This window comes from Myotis lucifugus, unplaced genomic scaffold (genome assembly GCF_000147115.1).
Source record: "Myotis lucifugus unplaced genomic scaffold, Myoluc2.0 scaffold_19, whole genome shotgun sequence".
NCBI classification, from domain to species: domain Eukaryota; kingdom Metazoa; phylum Chordata; class Mammalia; order Chiroptera; family Vespertilionidae; genus Myotis; species Myotis lucifugus.
Window position 1 is genome coordinate 5,392,148 of NW_005871067.1, and position 19,789 is coordinate 5,411,936.

The window sequence follows — 19,789 nt, forward strand, 5'->3', positions numbered from 1 at the left end:
TGGGAGCACGGAGGCATTATCTTTCTAAAGTGTGGCGCACCAGCACAGCCAAGGGTGAACCTAAGTGGGGGGCGGCTGAAAGGCTTAGAAAAGACAGACAAGAGAATGAAAGCTGGGTCTCCGTGGGACACTGCTTCTCTGAGAGACATGCCCTTATTTTATAGCAGATGCTACGAGGCAAAGTAAAGGCGTGACCAAGATGTTTACAACATTCTCCTGGGTTTCAATCCTACTCAACTACATGCACCTGAACTCTATCAAGCCTACATCACTCAGGCACGTGGGGCCATGTGTACGGACCATAGGTTCAAGCTTACAACTACAGCTGTTGGCTATAATTGTGCTGGGAGGGCCCTGCCCTCCAAGCTGGGACTTGCACGTGGCAATGAGAGGACTATGCCCTCTCATCAGTCCAAGGCTTGAACCTGTCCAAAACACTGTAGCGGCTCCCCACAATAAAATTTTAATTCTGTTTCTTTGTTACTGATGTTGTGGCCCCACCCCATAACAAAGAAACAATTTCCAGAGGATGAGGCCCAGGAATCAGGATTTTAAAAAGATTCCCAGGTGATTCTAATGTGCAGCCAAGGTTGAGAACCACTGCTATAGATAATATTAAAAATATATCTAAACGTGCAATTCTTTGTCCAAAAAATGAGCATGTTCAAAAATTAAATGAAGAAAATTTGGATATACTCGATGGAGATTTTCACACATATTTGAGTGATGATTCCATTGATTCCATAGATGATGCTGAAAAGGAAAATTTTCCCATCGAATTTCTTAATAGTATTACTCCTTCGGGAATGCCGTGTCATAAATTGAAAAGTGAAAGTGGGTGCAATCATCATGCTATTGAGAAATCTCAATAGTAAATGGGGTCTTTGTAATGGTACCAGATGTATTATCAAAAGATTACGACCTAACATTATCGAAGCTGAAGTATTAACAGGATCTGCAGAGGGAGAGGCTGTTCTGATTCCAAGAATTAATTTGTCCCCATCTGAATCTGGCCTCCCATTTAAAGTGATTTGATGACGGTTTCCCGCGATGCCAGCATTTGTGATGACTATTGATAAATCACAAGGACAAACTCTGGACAAAGTAGGCATATTCCTACCTGAACCCGTTTTTGCACATGGTCAGTTATATGTTGCTTTCTCTCGAGTTTGAAGAGCATGTGATGTTACAGTTAAAGTTCTAAGTACTTCATCACAAGGGAAATTAGTCAAGCACTCTGAAAGTGTTTTCACTCTTAATGTGGTATACAGGGAGATATTAGAATAAGTTTAATCACTTTATCAGTCATTGTTTGCATCACTGTTGTTTTTATATCATGTTTTTGTTGTTTTCATATCATGTTTTTGTTTTCATATGTCTTTGTTGTTTTTATATCATGCCTCTGTTTTTGTTATATCCTTTTGTTATTGTTTATTAATAAATTTGTATATTATTTTCATATACATTTTACTAATTTCCTTTCATCTCTCACACTTCTATTATAGAGAAAGGGCAAATAGCAATATTAAAATATCTCCGCTAATTAATTCCCTTTTTTAAAAAAAATATATTTTATTGATTTTTTACAGAGAGGAAGGGAGAGGGATAGAGAGTTAGAAACATCGATGAGAGAGAAACATCGATCAGCTGCCTCCTGCACACTCCCCACTGGGGATGTGCCCACAACCAAGGTACATGCCCTTGACCAGAATTGAACCCGGGATCCTTGAGTCCGAAGGCTGATGCTCTATCCACTGAGCCAAACCGGTTAGGGCAATTAATTCCCTTTTAATGTGCATGAATTTCGTGCACCGGGCTACTAGTTAATACTATAAAGTACTTCCAAGAATGCTAAGGACATACTAAGTGCCATCTAAATGCCATTATCTTCGTTTCTGTTGGTTGTTTTTGGCACATTGCACCCATAGGGTAATACAAACAAGTAAAACACCAATTACAATACTAGATAAAAGAGTCATGACAAGGAAGGCAGGATGTGCGAAGCAGGAACACTGGAAGCATAATTGGACAGGCAGCTAAACTTGTGGAAATAGGGAAGCAGTGGATATAAAAGCTTAAGCCCTGGCCAGAAGGCCAAATGGGTGCCAAAAACAACCAATAGAAAAGAAGATAATGGCATTTAGATGACACTTATTGTGTCCTAGGCATTCTTTGAAGCACTTTACTAGTATAGTATTAATTATACACTGAGTGGCCATATTATTATGACCGGCCAGATTATTATGACTACCCCATCAGTACTTCGATGGGCCACCTTTTGCCTTCAATAAATACTGCAGCGATTCTTCTTGGCATTGACTCCACGAGATGTTGAAAGGTGATGCGAGGAATCTGACACCAGGCCTGATGAATAGCACTGTCCAGTTCTGTGAGATTTGATGGTTGTGGAACCAGCTGCCTGATGGCTCTTTTAACTTCGTCCCACAAATGCTCAATTGGATTGAGATCTGGTGATTGTGGGGGCCACCCAAGCAAGGTAAAGTCTCCCTCATGTTCTTGAAAGCACTCCTGCACAACACGAGCACCGTGGCATGGTGCATTGTCTTGTTGGAAGAAGCCATCTCCATTGGGATACGCCATCAACATGATAGGATGAACCTGATCAGCAACAATACTTAGGTATGTTGTGCTTTTCTGACGTTTATAATGGTCTGGCCCTCTAGCAACTTCAGTGCGAAATTATAGCTAATTGGCCTACAAACGTCAGGTGGTCATAATAATCTGGCCACTCAGTATATATTACTATACATTTATTAATCACATATATTACTTGATTCAACCCTTAAAAGAATCCCATAGGTATGTATGTAGTACTGTCATCCTCATTTTACAGGGGAGAGGTCTGAGCTACAGACAGCTAAGCAAAGTCTCTGCCATCACACAACTGCTCAGTAGCAGAGATAAGAGTTGAACCTGGGCAGTCTGGAGCTAGTCTGAGTTCTTAACCTCTATACTATATTGCTTCTTAAAAGTATTACCAATTGCTTTTTCTTATTCTAATTTTTATTTTCCATAATGAGAACTAAATTCTCATGCATGCTATGTTTCAACAGCCATCACAAGTGATTGATTAAATAAAATCAGGCCCTTTTCTCAACTTAAGAGATTTAGATATGGATGGCATAAATTTAAGGGTCGACTATTACCAATGTCTGAAGAATGTACTTGAAGAAACACTGTTTTATTAATGTTTTATAATACCCCTTAAAACAAAAGCACAGAATAAGAAAATGGACAAAAAAAAATTGGCATTATCTACTAATAACGAATGTATATATAACTTATGATCCAGCAATTCTATTCCTATGCATCTACCCAAAAGAACTATATATGTATGCACATATGTATGTGTGTATGTATATGCATTTGTCCATGCACTAGAATGTTCACAGCAGCACTATTTGTAGTAACCTTAAACTGGAAGCTACCCAAACGTCTGTACCCATCAACAGCAGACGAGGTATATAAATTGTGTTATAGACCACAACTAAATACTAAATAATGAGAATGAATTTCCCACAATTGTATACAACAGTACGAACAAATCTCACAAATAGGATGTTAATGAAAGACGCCACACACAAAGTATATGTCCTGTATGACCCCATCTATGTGAAATACTAGGCAAAACTAATCAGTGCTACTGGAGTGGCTTCCCATGAAGTGGGTTAGTGAAAGGGAGCATGAAGCTACGGGAAGCTGGTAATGTTCTGCTTCTTACCTGGGTGGTGGTCACTCAAGTGTGTCTAGTTTGTGAAAATTCATCAAGTGTACACTTATGGTATGTATATTTTTCTGCATATATATTATTCTATAAAAAGTTAAGTGGAAGTTGATCATTTTAAACATCTGGTCTATAAATTTAAAGAATTATGAAGAGAAATAATTACATTGTCATCATCAGCTAATATCTGAGTGCTAATCATGTGGCAGGTACTATATCAAAAGCTTTACATGAGTGAATCTCATTTAATTCTCACAAAAACATCCTACAGAGACAGGCATTATTATTAACTTCATTTTCCAATGAGAAACTAAGGCTCAGATTCATTAAGTAATATGTTACAGCAGAAAAACCAAACTCAGACGATCCTAACTCTAGGGAATATATTAAACATCTAGCTATATTAAATTACAGGTAAAGGTGAATTCAGGCAATGTCAAGGCAAGAGAGAGACACTGGTCTTGAAACTTACTCTATGTAAACGTTCACTCACATTATTTTCCAGATAGAACCTTCAACTAGAAGAAACACTAGCCAAATTAAGGTGTAACAAGCAATACCCTAGACCAGCGGTTCTCAACCTATGGGTTGCGACCCCTTTGGCGGTCGAACGACCCTTTCACAGGGGTCGCCTAAGACCATCGGAAAACACATATATAATTACATATTGTTTTTGTGATTAATCACTATGCTTTAATTATGTTCAATTTGTAACAATGAAAATACATCCTGCATATCAGATATTTACATTACGATTCATAACAGTAGCAAAATTACAGTTATGAAGTAGCAACGAAAATAATTTTATGGTTGGGGGTCACCACAACATGAGGAACTGTATTAAAGGGTCGCGGCATTAGGAAGGTTGAGAACCACTGCCCTAGACAATTTATTCCCACAATCAAATCAACTCTTTAGTTGTAGCATACTCATTCAGACCCAAGAAATATGTTAAAAGATTTCTAAAAATAAAACCTACTTTTCTAACTTCATTCTGTCCCTTAAGATTTTTTTACTCCAGTAACATAAGTATGTCTTTAAGAAAATATAACATGGCAGAAGAATATAAGTACAGCTAAACTTTAACACATCATTAATCTTTAACTATGCTATGTCAGTAGAGTTGTATCTGAGAATAGGCTTATGAGTCATCCACAATGCAGAATTACCAAGCAGGATCCATGAATGGAAACAGAACAAATGCACCATATAATAAAGCTTTAACAAAGGTAACACAGGGAAAATATTTCCATTGTTACAGCATTTGGCAATTTACCAACATTAAATTTACCTCTTTGGAGGGGGAAGCGGGAGAGGTGAAAATTGTCATCCAATAGGACCATACAAACATAACAAAGAACAGATGAAAAGCCACAAGGTAAACAACGGCCTTTCCTGGTAAATAAAAACAAATAATATTTCATTGAATCCTGGTGAAAACAGGAAAAAGCATTACATTAAAACACAATATTTAGGGTCAGGAGGTTTAACCTAATAAAAAATAATTATAACACACTAAAGATATAAAATATATAAAGTCCTTTATCTGCATGATGTAATATTACAGATATGAAGGAGCATTCTGTATTTAAGAGCATGGTTTATAGTTTCTGTAATATTAGTCTGCGATGAGATTTGATTTTATTAAGTTGCTGAAGATATAAGTTGAAACACCTCTTTCACTGGTTGCATTTCAAGCTCTTCTAAAAGTTAGATTTTCAATGACTTAAACCAGATTCCATTACTATGAACATTAAATCCATTGCTATGAATATTAAATAAATGTTCCATTACTATGAACATTAACTATGAACTGAAAATAAAGGAAGTTCATAACACAGCAAATAATCAGTACATTAGAAAATTTAATTCTTGGATTGTTCAGAAAGATATCCTAAATTTCATTCTCCTTTCAACATAGGGTAATCAAAAATTTCAGCCACTTTGAATTTCTGTCATAATTCTTTCCCAAATAAATTAGTGTAAGACTACAACATCTTTATCTCCAAATATTAACTCACTGTTGGGTTCTGTAGTTTTCTATTTGGAAGAAGTGAGAATGATTTCCACAAGAAGCAAGAACTATCTACCAGGTACTTAAATTCTAAGTTTAGAATTCAACATCACAAACCCACTAAAAAACACAAGTATGCCCAACCTGTGTGACTCACTCATTGAACGTTGACCCATGAACCCAAGTGATCACTGGTTCAATTCCCGGTCAGGGCACATGCCCGGGTTTCGGGTTCAATCCCCAGTAGAGGATGTGCAGGAGGCAGCCAATCGGTGTTTCTCTCTCATCGATGTTTTTATCTCTCTATCCCTCTCCCTTCCTCTCTCACTAAAATCAATAGAAATATATTTTTTTAAAAGTTTGTTCTACCCATTTTAAATTTCAGATCAAATACTACTTCTTCCACAAAAACCTTCTCCATTACCTTATGAATTCATTACCCCTTCATACTCTACTCCCCAAATAATTTGCTCAGACTTCAATAAACCACTAGATTCATTAAAGTTAGTTGCTTAATATTTATGAGCTAATATAATAAATGCAAAACACGACAATGCCTGGCACATAATAAATCCTGTTCTTCCTTTGGTCTGAGGTTATTTTTCCTTATGTTTTTGGTTTTAAAAAAGTTTCTTTTAAAATAAAATAAAAAATTGTCAACTCAGAGACCTAAAGTAACCACAAAGGATGGTCTGAAATTAAACTTTAACTAAAAGCAGTTATGGTGGGCAGTTATGTCCTAGGCCTGTATCTTCACTGACAAGGTCAAACTTTACCTTAACTGAGCCTATCTGTCTTTTTGCATCTATGATAACATACTCTTGAAGTGTCTGGGTAACTTGTACCTTCCCTTTTTCTGGACCCCCTGGGGCACAACCAAATGTGCTGGGCGCCAGGACAGATACCACTACCTCCTCTTATGTTCAAATTTGCCTTATTTTCACTTCCATTAAAACTGATTGTAATCCTCATTGAAAATTCTGGATTCTCAAAATCGGTACTTTGTATCATCTCTGTTCCCTCCAGTGTTCTACCCAGTGGATTCAATACAATTTCTTTACTTGTTTTTTTCCTTTGGAAAAGCATGCTGGAGCTCAGTCTCCTACTGTTATACCAACTGTCAACTTCTTAACTCACTTCACTGATTTATACTTTTGCCTGGCCTGATATTCAATCAAGTCTATTAATCCTCATCTACATAATATCATATAGCTTTGAAATAAATGGTAACCTAGAATTACTTTAAACTTGGTCATTTAGTTACTTACACTACGGCCAAAATATAAAACAATATACTCCAGAAATATGTTAAAAAACATTTAACATATTTTTAGAATATTTCAGCTCTCCATAAGAACAAAAACAAAATGGCTTTTGCTTTTAAAAATTGTAACCCTCAGTTACAAAACAGGTAAAATATATCTCTCAGCATAATGCCGGTAATATAGTAAGTACTTAACAGATCATTATTATTATCAAGTTGATATAGGAAAGGGGCATGAGAGCTATATAAATTAACTAAAGTCAAAGTTAAGTCAGGGGCCTGCTACGTGCTGTCTGACATGAAACTCAGCTGGCTGGAGATGCAAGCAGATCATGAAGAGCCTCTGGACAAAGAAAATTCCTGCGAAGATTGATTAACAGCTACTCACCCATACCTTATCATTTACCCATACCATAAAGCAGTGGTTCTCAACCTGTGGGTCGCGACCCCTTTGGGGGTCGAACGACCCTTTCACAGGGGTCGCCTAAGACCATCGGAAACCACATATATAATTACATATTGTTTTTGTGATTAATCACTATGCTTTAATTATGTTCAATTTGTAACAATGAAATTGGGGGTCACCACAACATGAGGAACTGTATTAAAGGGTCGCGGCATTAGGAAGGTTGAGAACCACTGCCATAAAGGGAAAACACAATGCCACAAAATATACCTTGTAAAGGTCAGAGTTATTCTCAACCTTTTCCCACTCTCTATTTCCCCATACCAGCAATTTTCCATAGAAACTACAAACAGATGTAAGTCAACCTGTAGAGATGGTTGGGATCTATCTTCCTTCTTTGGTGAGGAGAGTCCAGTAGAGTGGCTTTTCTTGCTTGTCCCCTCTGCTCAATAAAACCTGCTTTTCCACTTTAACCTCTTCTCTGGCTCTAGTCTTGAATTCTTTTCTGCTCCAAGCCCAAATACCTCTTGGCTCTGGGTTTGAGTTGCCACTAGGGACTTGCCCCTCCAGCATCAAAATTATGATGCAGCCTGGCTAGTGTAGCTCAGTGGTTGAGCATCAACCTATGATCCAGGACAGGGGTCCTCAAACTACAGCCCTCAGGCCACATGCAAATACAAATATTGTATTTGTTCCTGTTTTGTTTTTTTACTTCAAAATAAGATATGTGCAGTGTGCATAGAATTTGTTCATGGTTTTTTTTTAAACTATAGTCCGGCCCTCCAACGGTCTGAGGGACAGTGAACTGGCCCCCTGTTTAAAAAGTTTGAGTACCCCTGATCCAGGAGGTCATGATTCGGTTCCCAGTCAGGGCACATACCTGGGTGTGGGCTCGATCCCCAGTAGGGGGAGTGCAGGAGGCAGTCGATAGATGATTTTCTCTCATCATTGATGTTTCTCTCTCTCCCTCTCCCTTCCTCTCTGAAATCAATAAAAATATATTTTAAAAAATATGATGTAAAGAATAAAAAATATTGCTTTTAAGTAAGTTTGAATCAATTTGATTGCTAATAACAAACTTCTGGTCATATATATGCTGGAAGAAATATATAAAGTAAAAGTTACCTAAGCAAATTAAATCAAAGCTGAAAGAAAAACTGAACCTATAAATCAAAATATCTGATTTAAATATCACCTATAACTGAATTAAAGACTAATAAGCAAACAAAAAACATCATCAAAACACTCTTTGGAAGACATGGGGAAAATAGCCCCAAGAAATAATGAGAAATAATGATACAAGTTTAAAATTCTGTTGTAAGAATTTCAGAAATTCTCTGCATTCTGTATGTGTGTATTCAACATATGGAAAACAGTACTGATTTAAAGGAAGAAAAGCATGCCTACCAAGATTGAGTTTCTTCTGTTAATGAGAAACCAGATTCAAAGGTAACTTGAGATTTACATAATGAATGCCTAATTATTTCCAGTAATAAGGATAAATATTAATTTCTAACTATTCAACTGTTGTAGAAATCCTCTGGATTTCCATATCTCAAATCAAATTTTATTTTTGAAATTTGATCTCAATAGATAGAAAAATTTATTTTATCTCAGTGAATTTTGAGCAAATATTTTTCTCAAAATATTGTCATTGACTAGTCATTATAAAAACTTTAATTCCCTTTCAAAATGAACTAGCAATCTTCATTTTTACAGTCTGCCTATTTAACTAATTGTCAGTGCTATTTTTAACAAATGCACAAACAAAAGAAAATAAAATTCCTTCCTCCACCCTAGCTAAAACTGATATTAAATATCTAAACTATTACTATAGAATTCTAAAGTCTATACAAGGCAGAAATATATCTATAAGTATACCAAAGAAGTTTGGGTACTAGGTGCCTTACAAAATAACAACTTACTAATAGTGCAAAGAAGAATATATTGAACCCTAGCCGGTTTGGCTCAGTGGATAGAGCGATGGCCTGTGGACTGAAGGGTCCCGGGTTCGATTCCGGTCAAGGGCACATGCCCATGTTGTGGGCTCGATCTCCAATAGGGGGTGTGCAGGAAGCAGCCGATCAATGATTCTCTCATCATTGATGTTTATATCTCTCTCTCCCTCTCTCTTCCTCTCTGAAATCAATAAACATTTATTTTTTAAAAAAAGAATATATTGAATGTATAGAAATAAACCCAGTATTACATCTCATTTTAGTTACTTAAGCTTAAAATATATATATTGTCTTTCTAAAAATAAAAGCACAAATAGTCATCACTAAATAAAAAGTAGGAAGGTTGCAATTATGATACCATAAGAAGTCTACTTAAACTGAGACTAAAAGTGTCTTACCATTTTCTCCATTTCCAGAAAGAGTAACTAGAATAAAAGAAAAAACAGTGAATAAATATACTTTAAATATTTTGTACATAAATTTTATCGCCTGTTGACTATTCATCTTAATATCATTTTCATAAAAATAAAGTTTAGTTTTAAAACGTGAACACTAATGCAACTTTAGAATTGCACAAAAAGTCCTAAAAACACTAAAATGCTAAAATTCAAATTATTTATCATTAACACTGCAATCACATTACACATTTTTTCCAGACCTTTGTTCATTTTAAGTGTATCCATATGTTTATAGTTTGAAGTCTCTTTAGCTCTTTCCTTAATGCTACCTAAAGAATGAACAGGAATCTCCTCTATGGCACTCAGAGTTATTTAGTCTGTGATGTATCTCTATAGAGGTTTTTAAATAATTTATTTGGTATCATATTTGTATCTCTTTGCTTTTACAATGAAAATCTTAGTTCCTAATTAATTTACTTACTTGTTTTTTCCTAAAATATACATAAAATAGTTTAAAAACTGCATACTAGTTTAAGATTTCTTTGCAACTTTTAAATTTATTTGGCTTGGCTTTAAACTATATCCCACGAAGGAGTACTATGTTCAAAAGTCATTTGAAATAATTATTTCCTGTGTGTAGTTATAGTATCAACTTTATATAAAATCAAGTTCATTTTTAAAAAGAAAAAATAATTTAAAAATTAAGTTCATTTATTTCATGATTTCAAACTGAACTGTTTGCTTTTATTCCCCTCTTTTATTTTTTTCAATTTGAATAAAGTATCAATGGTTTAAAAGTCAAAACTCTATAAAGAGGTACTCAGAAAGGCCTGGCTTTTATTCCTCATCCCAAGTAATCATTTTTATTAATGTCTGTTTTACCCTTCTAATATTTCTTTTAGTAAAATAAGCAAGTAAGTACATACAGGGTGAGGTAAAAGTAGGTTTACACAGTTGTTTATATGGAAAATAATACATTAATAAATAATAATACAAGTATAAGCTCTGTGTTTCCTATACTCACAATTGTAAACCTACTTTTATCCAACCTATATTTCCCATTTCTCCATTTATAAACCATTCCACACCTTTTTTTCCATCATTATACATGAGTACATGGACACAATCATGGCTTGTTTGTAAAGCACTGCACAGTACTCCATTGTATGGGAGTTCCAGTAATACGATTAGGCCTCTATTGATAGACATCTGGGTTGTCTCTAATCTTCTGCTGCTACAAATGATGTGGCAATAAATAATTTTATGCATGTGTCATTTATGGAATTTTATTTTCAGTGTAGATTCCTAATAGTAGGATTACTGGACCAAAAGTAAATCTGTCCACTTATCCCCAAAATCCCTGTTTTAGGGGTTGTACCATTTTATACTCCTACCAGTGCTTTAGCAATGTCACCATCAGAAAGGTCCTAGGCTGGCCCTGGCTGGTATGTACAATGGTTAGAGCACTGGCCTGCCCACTGAAGGGTCTTGGGTTTGAATCCCAGTCAAGGGCACATACTTAGGTTGCAGGTTCAAGCCCTGCCCTGGTTGGGGCAAGTGCAGGAGGCAATCGATGTGTCTCTGTCACATTAATGTTTCTCTCTCCCTTTCTTCCTCCCTCCCTGCCTTCCTCTCTAAAACCCAATGGGGAAAAATATCCTCAGGTGAGGATTTTAAAGAGAGAGATGAGAGAGATGAGAGAGATGAGAGAGATGAGAGAGATGAGAGAGAGAGAGAGAGAAAGAGAGAGAGAGAGAAAGAGAGAAAGAAAGAGAGAAGAGCCCTGGCTGGGTAGTTCAGTTTGTTAGAGTGTTGTCGCAATATGCCAAGGCTGGGGGTTCGATTTCCAGTCAGGGCACAGACAAGAAATCAACCAATGAATACATAAATAACTGGAATAACAAACTGATGTTTCTTCTCTCTCTCTCAAATCAATACAAAATAAATAAATAAGAATGAAGAGCATGCCGAACCGGTTTGGCTCAGTGGATAGAGCATCGGCCTGCAGACTGAAGGGTCCCAGGTTCGATTCCGGTCAGGGGCATGTACCTTGGTTGCGGGCACACCCCCAGTGGGGGGCGTGCAAGAGGCAGCTGATCGATCTCTCTCATTGATGTTTCTGGCTCTCTGTCCCTCTCCCTTCTTCTCTGTGAAAAATCAATAAAATATTTAAAAAAAAAAAAAAAAAAGAATGAAGAGCACTAGAAATGGTAACTACATGGGTAAATACATAACATTTGTTTTCTTATTATTCAAATCTTTAAAAAAATAATAAGCTGTTTGTTTAAACAAAATGATAGCAATATAGTGTGAGTTTTACAACATAAAATGTATGACAACAATAGCATAAAGGCTTGGAGGGAAGAAATGAAGGAATGCTTTTATAAGGTAAAAGCATGTGAAATTGTATATCACTTGAAGATAGGTTATGATAAGTTAAAAGATGTAAGCTATAAACCTTAAAGCAATCACTAAAATAACAGAGTTACAGCTAATAAGCCAACAAAGAAGAGAAAATCATAAGAATAATTCAGAAATTTTAAATCATTTAAAAGTTGATTAATTCAAAAGAAGGCAGAAGGAAGGATAGGACAGATTAAAAAATAACAAATGAGAAGGCTTAAACTTAACCATTTCAATAATCACATTAAATGTAAATAGTCAAAACACCTCAGTTAAAAAGGCAGAGATTGTACAGCATGGTGACTATAGTTAATGATACTGTATTGTATATTTGAAACTTGCTAAGAGAATAAATCTTAAAAGTTCTCATCACAAGGAAAAAAACTTGTAACTATTTCTGGTAATGAATGTTAACTACATTTATTGTGGTGATCATTTTTCAATATAGATACATATGAATAGTATGCTGTAGACCTGAAACTAATATGATGCTACATGTCAATTTTTTAAAAGGCAGAGATTTTCAGATTGGATTAAAAAAAAAAACAAGACCTGCCCTAGACGGTTTGGATCACTGGTTAGAGCACTGGTCCATGGACTGAAGGGTCGAGGGTTTGATTCCGGTCAAGGGCACGTACTTCAGTTGCTGGCTCAATTCCTGGCCATGTCTGGACATGTGTGGGAGGCAACCAATCGGTGTGTCTCTCTCACATCAATGTCAATGTCTGTCTGTCTGTCTCTCTCTCTCTCTCTCTCTCTCTCTCTCTCCCTTCCAGTCTTTCTAGATATCAATGTAAAAGATATTCTCAGATGAGGATTAACAAAACAAACAAAAAAAGACAAGACCTACTATATGCTGTTTACAAAAAATGCATTTTTTAAAATATATTTTTTATAGATTTCAGAAAGGAAGAGAGAAAGATAGAAACATCAATGATGAAAGAGAATCACTGATTGGCCGCCTCCTGCACACCCCCACGGGGGAGCCTGAAATCCAGGCATGTGCCCTGACAGAGAATTGAACCGTGACCTCCTGGTTCATAGGTCTGTCGACGCTCAACCACTGGGCCACACCGGCCGGGCAAACAAATACATTTTAAATATACAAATATAAACAGGTTAAAGTAAAAGGAAGGAGAAAGACATACCATGCTAACACTAATTCAAAGAAAGATTAGTAGACATGTTTATATTTGCCAAAGTATATTTCAAAGTAAACAATATCACCAGGAGTAGGAAGGTCATTTCACAATGATAAAAGGTCAATTCATCAAGAGGAAACAACAATCCTAAATATATTTATAATTTTGTTAATCTTTACCCAAGGATATTTTTCCATTGATTTTTAGAGAGAATGGAAGGGAGCAGGAGAGAGAGAGAAAAACATTGATGTGAGAGAGACACATCCACTGGTTGCCTCCTGCATGTGCCCTGACCAGGGTTGGGGAACAAACCCATACCCAGGTATGTGCCCTTAACTGGGAACTGAATCCTCGACCCTTCAGTCCAAAGGCTGACACTCTAACCACTGAACCACATAGGCCAGGGCATCAGATGGCTATTATTGTGTTGGCTGTTGTCATTTTTTTTATTTGACAATCTAAGGGAAAAGAGGTCAGTGCCCCTGACTAAATAGGTACTGTATGATTTTTATTGATTTCAGAGAGGAAGGGGGAGAGGAAGAGGGGAAGGGGAGGGAGAGAGAGAGAGGGAGAGGGAGAGGGGGAGAGGGAGAGGGAGAGGGAGCAGGAGAGGGGGAGAGGGAGAAGGAGAGGGGGGAGAGGAAGAGGGAGGGGGGAGGGGGAGAGGGAGGGGGGAGGGGGAGGGGGGGAGAGAGAGAGAAACATCAATGATGAGAATCATTGGTGGGCTGCCTCCTGCACACCCCCCACTGGGGACCAAGCCCACAACCCGGGCATGTGCCCTTGACCGGAATCCAACCTGGGACCCTTCAGTCCTCAGGCCGATGCTCTATCCACTGAGCCAAACCAGCTAGGGCCAGGTACTGTATGTTTTAAAAATTCTTGCAGCACACCAGTGTGCCTCGCCACATGGGTTGAAAATCGCTGACTTATAAAGGGTGTCCCAAAATTCACGCAAGAAGTAATTTTGATAGAAAACACAGGTTTATAATTAAAAATTGTAAATTTTTTATTGATTCATAAAGTATACAGTATAGGGTTATGTATGGAATAGCACATCGGGTAAATGGCCTCCACGGCTTTGCTGGCACATACGCAAAGCAGTGGTCTTCACTGTTCCTGCTCCTGGGCCATTAATTGGTACTTGGTAATGCTTATCAAATTGAAGGGGTTGAAATCAAAGGGCAACAGATATTAGAATCTGATTCAATAAACCAAGTAAAATTAGGCTTTTATTTTTTGTTGTTGTTGTTGTTAATGCTCACGCAAAATTCAAATCTTGCGTGAATTTTGGGACACCCTTTACAAATGGATCATAAATAATACTGAAATGTGCCCGAGTGTCCAGGTCTGGATAAACAAGTAGACTTGTCTTGCATAGTAATTTATTTTTATTGATTTTAGAGAGAGAGGAAGGGGAGAGAGGGAGAGAGAAAGAGAGAGGGGGGGAACACAGATTTGTTGTTCCACTTATTTATGCATTCACTAGCTGACTTTTGTCTGTGCCCTGACTGGAGAATGAACCCACAACTTTGGTGCATCAGGGATGCTCTAACCAACTGAGCTACCCGGCCAGGGCCTACTTTATGGAGATTATTATGAGCATTAAATAAATTAACACATGTAAAGATAATTATTATCATCCTTTCCCATATAGTTTGATAAAGAATACCAGAAGCTATGAAAATTTTATAAAAATTATGAAAACAGCACATTAAGACACTTCTCTCAATTTAAAGTTATATATTAATAAAAAAATATAAAAAAGTTATATATTAATGTATTTCAGTGGGAGGGTCTGTGCTTATTAAAACAAATATACATGAATAATTTAAAGAAAAGTTTGAATATGAGACTGAACGTTTTTATGCTCAAGTCCAGCAGACCTCCCAAATTCTCCCTACTCTAACTCAGATAACTTATAAGTATTAAATACAGGCACTATGTAAGACCTTTCACCATCAGTATTTTAAAATACCCTCATGGCTCACTAAAAATTATATGTATAATAGAGAGATGTGGTACATTCTAATACCCACTCAACAATTGTGTGACCTAACCAAAGAGCCTATTTGCTCAGTCTCATTTCTTACATCTGTGGCATATTGAAGGAAGAATGATGAAATGACCCCCTCCATCCCCATTAGTGCACACAGCACTTCTTAATTCATGTTCATTTTCCTTTCTTTATGTTTGATGTCATCTTTCGATAGATTAAATGTGCAATTTCAACATAAATGCACATTTTTAGTGTTCCGTCAGAGGCTTTACTTCAAAACCACTATGGGATTAAAATAGGGTGGGGGACAATCTTCTGACAGAATTAAATAAGACAGGTACAACTTTTGTAATGAATGCCCACTTCAGAGTAAACAAGATAAAGTATTACCATAAGCTGATGAGAACCCTATAATCACTATCACCTACTGGAAGTAGTCTCAAAAAAAAAAAAAAAATACCTAACTCTAGCCAACCTTAATTGATTCGAAAATCATTGATAGTAAACATTTTGGTCTCCAAAAAGATGAGACTAAATAATATTCAGCAGATTATTATTTGGAAATGTATTCCACAACTAATTTATTCTGGTTCTATTTTCCTTGGAATTAAATATTCCAAATTACAAAATAATTTTCTTAAAGGTGGATAGTTTCATTTAAAAACCTATCTTCAAGCCTTCTGAGGCAAAGCTTTCTCCTCCACGTGCAGAACTCGGTTTTTGCCAAGTACTTATTTGAGAGCTGTACAAACCCGCAGCCATAACTGCGGAAGTCCTGGTGGTGCCAACCTTCAAGCGGAGCGGGCGGCACAGCTTTCCATTCTCACAACTCGTTTCTATCTCATGTGGCTCTTTCTTTAAGTATATATAACAGCGGTCCTTTTTTTGATAGCGTGGACTCTGCTCTGACAAACCCCGCAGACGGTGTGGCCCCAAGTTTCCCGAAGAGCGGACATTGCCGGCGGACAGACAGGCACAGGCCGGTGTCAATCTGAGCGGTCGCACCACGCCTATCCCTTAGGACAGACCAACCGCGCAACAGCCAGAACAATGTTTGGATTGACAGCCAATTTCCTTCCATCTTAAGCACAACCTAACCAAACCAGTGTCCTAAACCTCTGAAGTGTAACGGGATGTTCCTTCCCTTTTCCAGGGACTCGGGTGAGAACTAACGAGGGAAACAGTTAAGGACAATAAAAGGAGATCTCCACATCTGAGGAAACCTCCGTTAGAAAACAGCAGCGAGGACGATCATCACCTCACTTATTCTTTGTCTAAAAGCAGTACTGTCTGCGAGTTCCTGACTCTGACGTGAAATAATGAACTTCCCACGCGCCGGCAGCGCGGGAGGCTGGGACGCGGCCGCCCGTCGCGTCCGCGGCAGTCGCCCTCGGCGGACGCGACTACAGAGCTCCCCGCCCGCCGCCGCACTCGCGGCCTCCGCGGCCCCCACGGCCGCCGCCCCCCGGCCCGACTCTTCGCTGCGAGCGTCACAGACGCAGAGCCGGCCACACACTTCCGCCCCGGCTCCTCCGGGAAGCCCTGCGGAGCGAGCGTCCACCCCACGGCGCCGCTGAGGGCCGCGTCCCGCCGTCCGCCCGCCCGGTACTCACACACACACAGCTCCACCACGTACGCGTAGTAGGACCACGCCACCACGAAAGTGATGAACAGCACTGGCACCCAGCCTGCGCCGTGTAGGCAGCAGCGCCAGAACCGCCCCGGCGCCATTTTCGGGGCGGCGGCAGCACAGCGGCCGTGAGGGGCGCGGCCCCGCCCCTGAGGCCGGCGTCGCCTCACCCTGGGGCGGGTCCCGCAAAAGGGGCGGTGCTGGGGGCGGGGCCTCAGTGCGACTCCGCCCTGGGGGCGGGGCGGGGCAGGTTCTGGAAGGAAAGGAGGAGGAAGCTACCTGGGGAAGTGCTGAGGCGGAAAACACTACCTCGTCGGAGAGCTGAGCTAGTGGATGTCCCTTGTGTCTACAAACGACTCTCCTGGAGCCCGTTGTCAAGTGGGGCAGACCGTGCCCGCCAGGTGCAGGGGAGGACGTCAGTTGTCGTCCGGCTCCTCCGTGGAGGGCGATGTGCAGCTGTGATTAAGAACCCTGAACTTTGAAAACATCTGCGCTGCGTTTCAGGTCCAACCCCTCCATTTTTTGAAGATGGACTTAGTAGATGCCCGTGATTTAAGATGGGAGCCCTATAGAAGCTCTCAGTTTGATTTGAAACACAAACTGAAGGCTGAGTTGTGAGATGGGGAGCAACAGCCTCTCTTCCTGACCCCCAAGGGACTACTGAAATTTTGAGAATTTATTTACAACTGGAGTATTCTGTTAAGCAGTGCTTGTAATCATAATAGAACATAAATGCAGCACTGTGAAGATAGCATAATACAAGTAATTCCAAACTGCATTTCCTGCTACTATCAAGTCAACTTTGGTTAGACTAAGATTTTAGTTAGCCGCTGCTCAGTACAACTGTAACTGAAGGCAGGTCTCAGCTGCCTGCCACAAGGAAAGCCAAACTCATGAGGCAGGTGCTGGTAAGAAAGAAGTGGTTTATTCCAATGCCAGCAAACTCAGAAAGTGGGGGGGTTCGCACCCAAAGCCCATCTTAACATCTCACCGCCAGTGGGGAGTTTCATTAGGAGGGAGAGGGAAAGCAGAACAAAGAACCCGGGGAGGAGGGTATTTGAAAGGTCTCTATGTGTAAGACAGCATAGTCCATGCCAATGATTATCTTGAAATTGGTCAAGCATAGGTCTGGTTTATTTTTTTTTTAACTTTAAAAAAATGTTTTTGTTTCTTTTAGAGAGAGAAGAAGGGAGAGGGAGAGAAAGAGGGAAACACCAATCAGTTGCCTCATGAATGCACCCTGACTGGGGATGAAACCCGCAACCTGGGCATGTACCCTGACTGGGAATCAAACCATAAGATGATGCTCAACCAACTTATCCATACCAGTTAGGGCTTTCTTTTTTTAATCCTCACCTGAGGATTTTTTTAAAAAAATTGATTTTAGAGAGGGAGGAAAGGAGAGAGAGGAGGAGAAACATCAGTATGAGAGAAACACCAATCGGCCACCTCTCATATGCATCCTGACTGAGGATTGACCCCAAAACCTAGGTATGTGCCCTGACCAGGGATCCAATCGGCAACTTCTCAGTGCATGGGACTACACTCCAACCAACTGAGCCACCCAGCCAGGGCAACGAAGGTCGGGTTTTTATGCTTGAGAATCAGCAATCCCCCTGGAGCCAGAATATCTAGTTGCTGGAATCAGCCTCCTTCCCCAGCAGTTCCTGGAACTCTTCCACAAATGTGCAGCTTATCCATCAGTTATATATTAGTTAACAATTCGTCTTCTATAAAAACACTTAAAAAAATAAAAACACTTTAACAGAAACAATATTAAAGGAATACAAGGGTGGGTTACAAGGTCTTCATAAAGCATACTTCTCCCTTTTTATCATGTGATATCCTATATAAATAAAAGCCTAATATGCAAATTGTCCCCTCAGGCAGTCGTTTGACCAGGAGACCGGGAGTTCTATCATTCGCTATGACATGTGCTGACCACCAGGGGGTGGTGCGGAACATGGTGGGCATCAGTGACGTGCTGCGACCTCTCACCTGCTACCTGAGGGTGAGGGTGTGGGTGGGGGTGATGGGGACGGAGGTGCAGTGAGAATGTGGGGTGTCCACTGAGCTTGCTCTCACTCCCCCTGCTACCTCCCCCGGGACTCCAGGGCTTGTGCACCAGGGAAACCCCTGCACTCAGGTGCCGGGTGCCTGCAAGGGCCTCTTCCGGGTGAGCCAGGCCACAGCCACTGGGACAGCAGGGGTCAGTCAAGCTCCCTGTAAGTTCATGCAGGAGCCGGTCTGTGAGGCCAGCCAGGAGAGAGCGTGCTGCCCACCCACCCGGCTTCTGTGCGGTGCTGCTGGGCGGCCCAGAGGCCCATGTTGCATCCAGCCACGCTCACCGCATCTCCGCGTGGGGACTCAGGCGCTGTGACTCAGGTGGAAGGGGGAGCGCGGGGCCCAGGGGTCCAGGTGCTGCTCAGGGTCCAGAGGTCAGCTTGGACCTGCCTTTCCATGCCAGATGCTCACACTTCAATTGCCAGCCAGGCCTAGAGACCACACCCATGCATGAATTTCATGCACCGGGCCTCTAGTAAATTTATAAAAGCAAATAATATTTCTAGTGCTGTAAATACTAAAGTGTGTGTAAAGTATTTTCTCCCAGATTTTATACCTTGAAAGTCATGTTGTCAAAGTTGACTGTAGCTTCAAGGCATTAAAGTGAATCAAATTCAGCTTGTTTTCAAGAGATCCTGCTTAAGAAGGTTAGGCTTTTAAATGAAATTTGGATTGTTGACACAGAAGACCATAACTTAAAGCCTTTCCCGTTCCTGCCATCTCTACAGCTCAGCACAAATTCCATGTCCTCTAGAGGTCTTTCTTT

At 39.6% G+C, this 19,789-nt stretch overlaps 1 protein-coding gene across 13 annotated transcripts in view; it reads right to left on the bottom strand.

Moving 5' to 3' along the window:
• ZDHHC20 (zinc finger DHHC-type containing 20) overlaps positions 1–17,107 on the bottom strand; it is a 95,984-nt gene extending 78,877 nt beyond the window's left edge. For 11 of the 13 annotated variants that reach the window (XM_023751199.1, XM_023751204.1, XM_023751202.1 and 8 more), the window contains exons 1-3: positions 16,943–17,094; positions 9,786–9,812; positions 5,037–5,140 (exon numbers count right to left, since the gene is read on the bottom strand). In XM_023751199.1, coding sequence (XP_023606967.1) covers positions 5,037–5,140; positions 9,786–9,812; positions 16,943–17,060 — 249 coding nt within the window. In that variant the 5' untranslated portion in view covers positions 17,061–17,094. Of the gene's footprint in view, positions 1–5,036; positions 5,141–7,794; positions 7,815–9,785; positions 9,813–16,942 lie in introns of those variants that run through there. The other 2 variants (XM_023751203.1, XM_014452922.2) reach the window with 2 other exon arrangements.
• Positions 17,108–19,789: the final 2,682 nt, after the last annotated feature.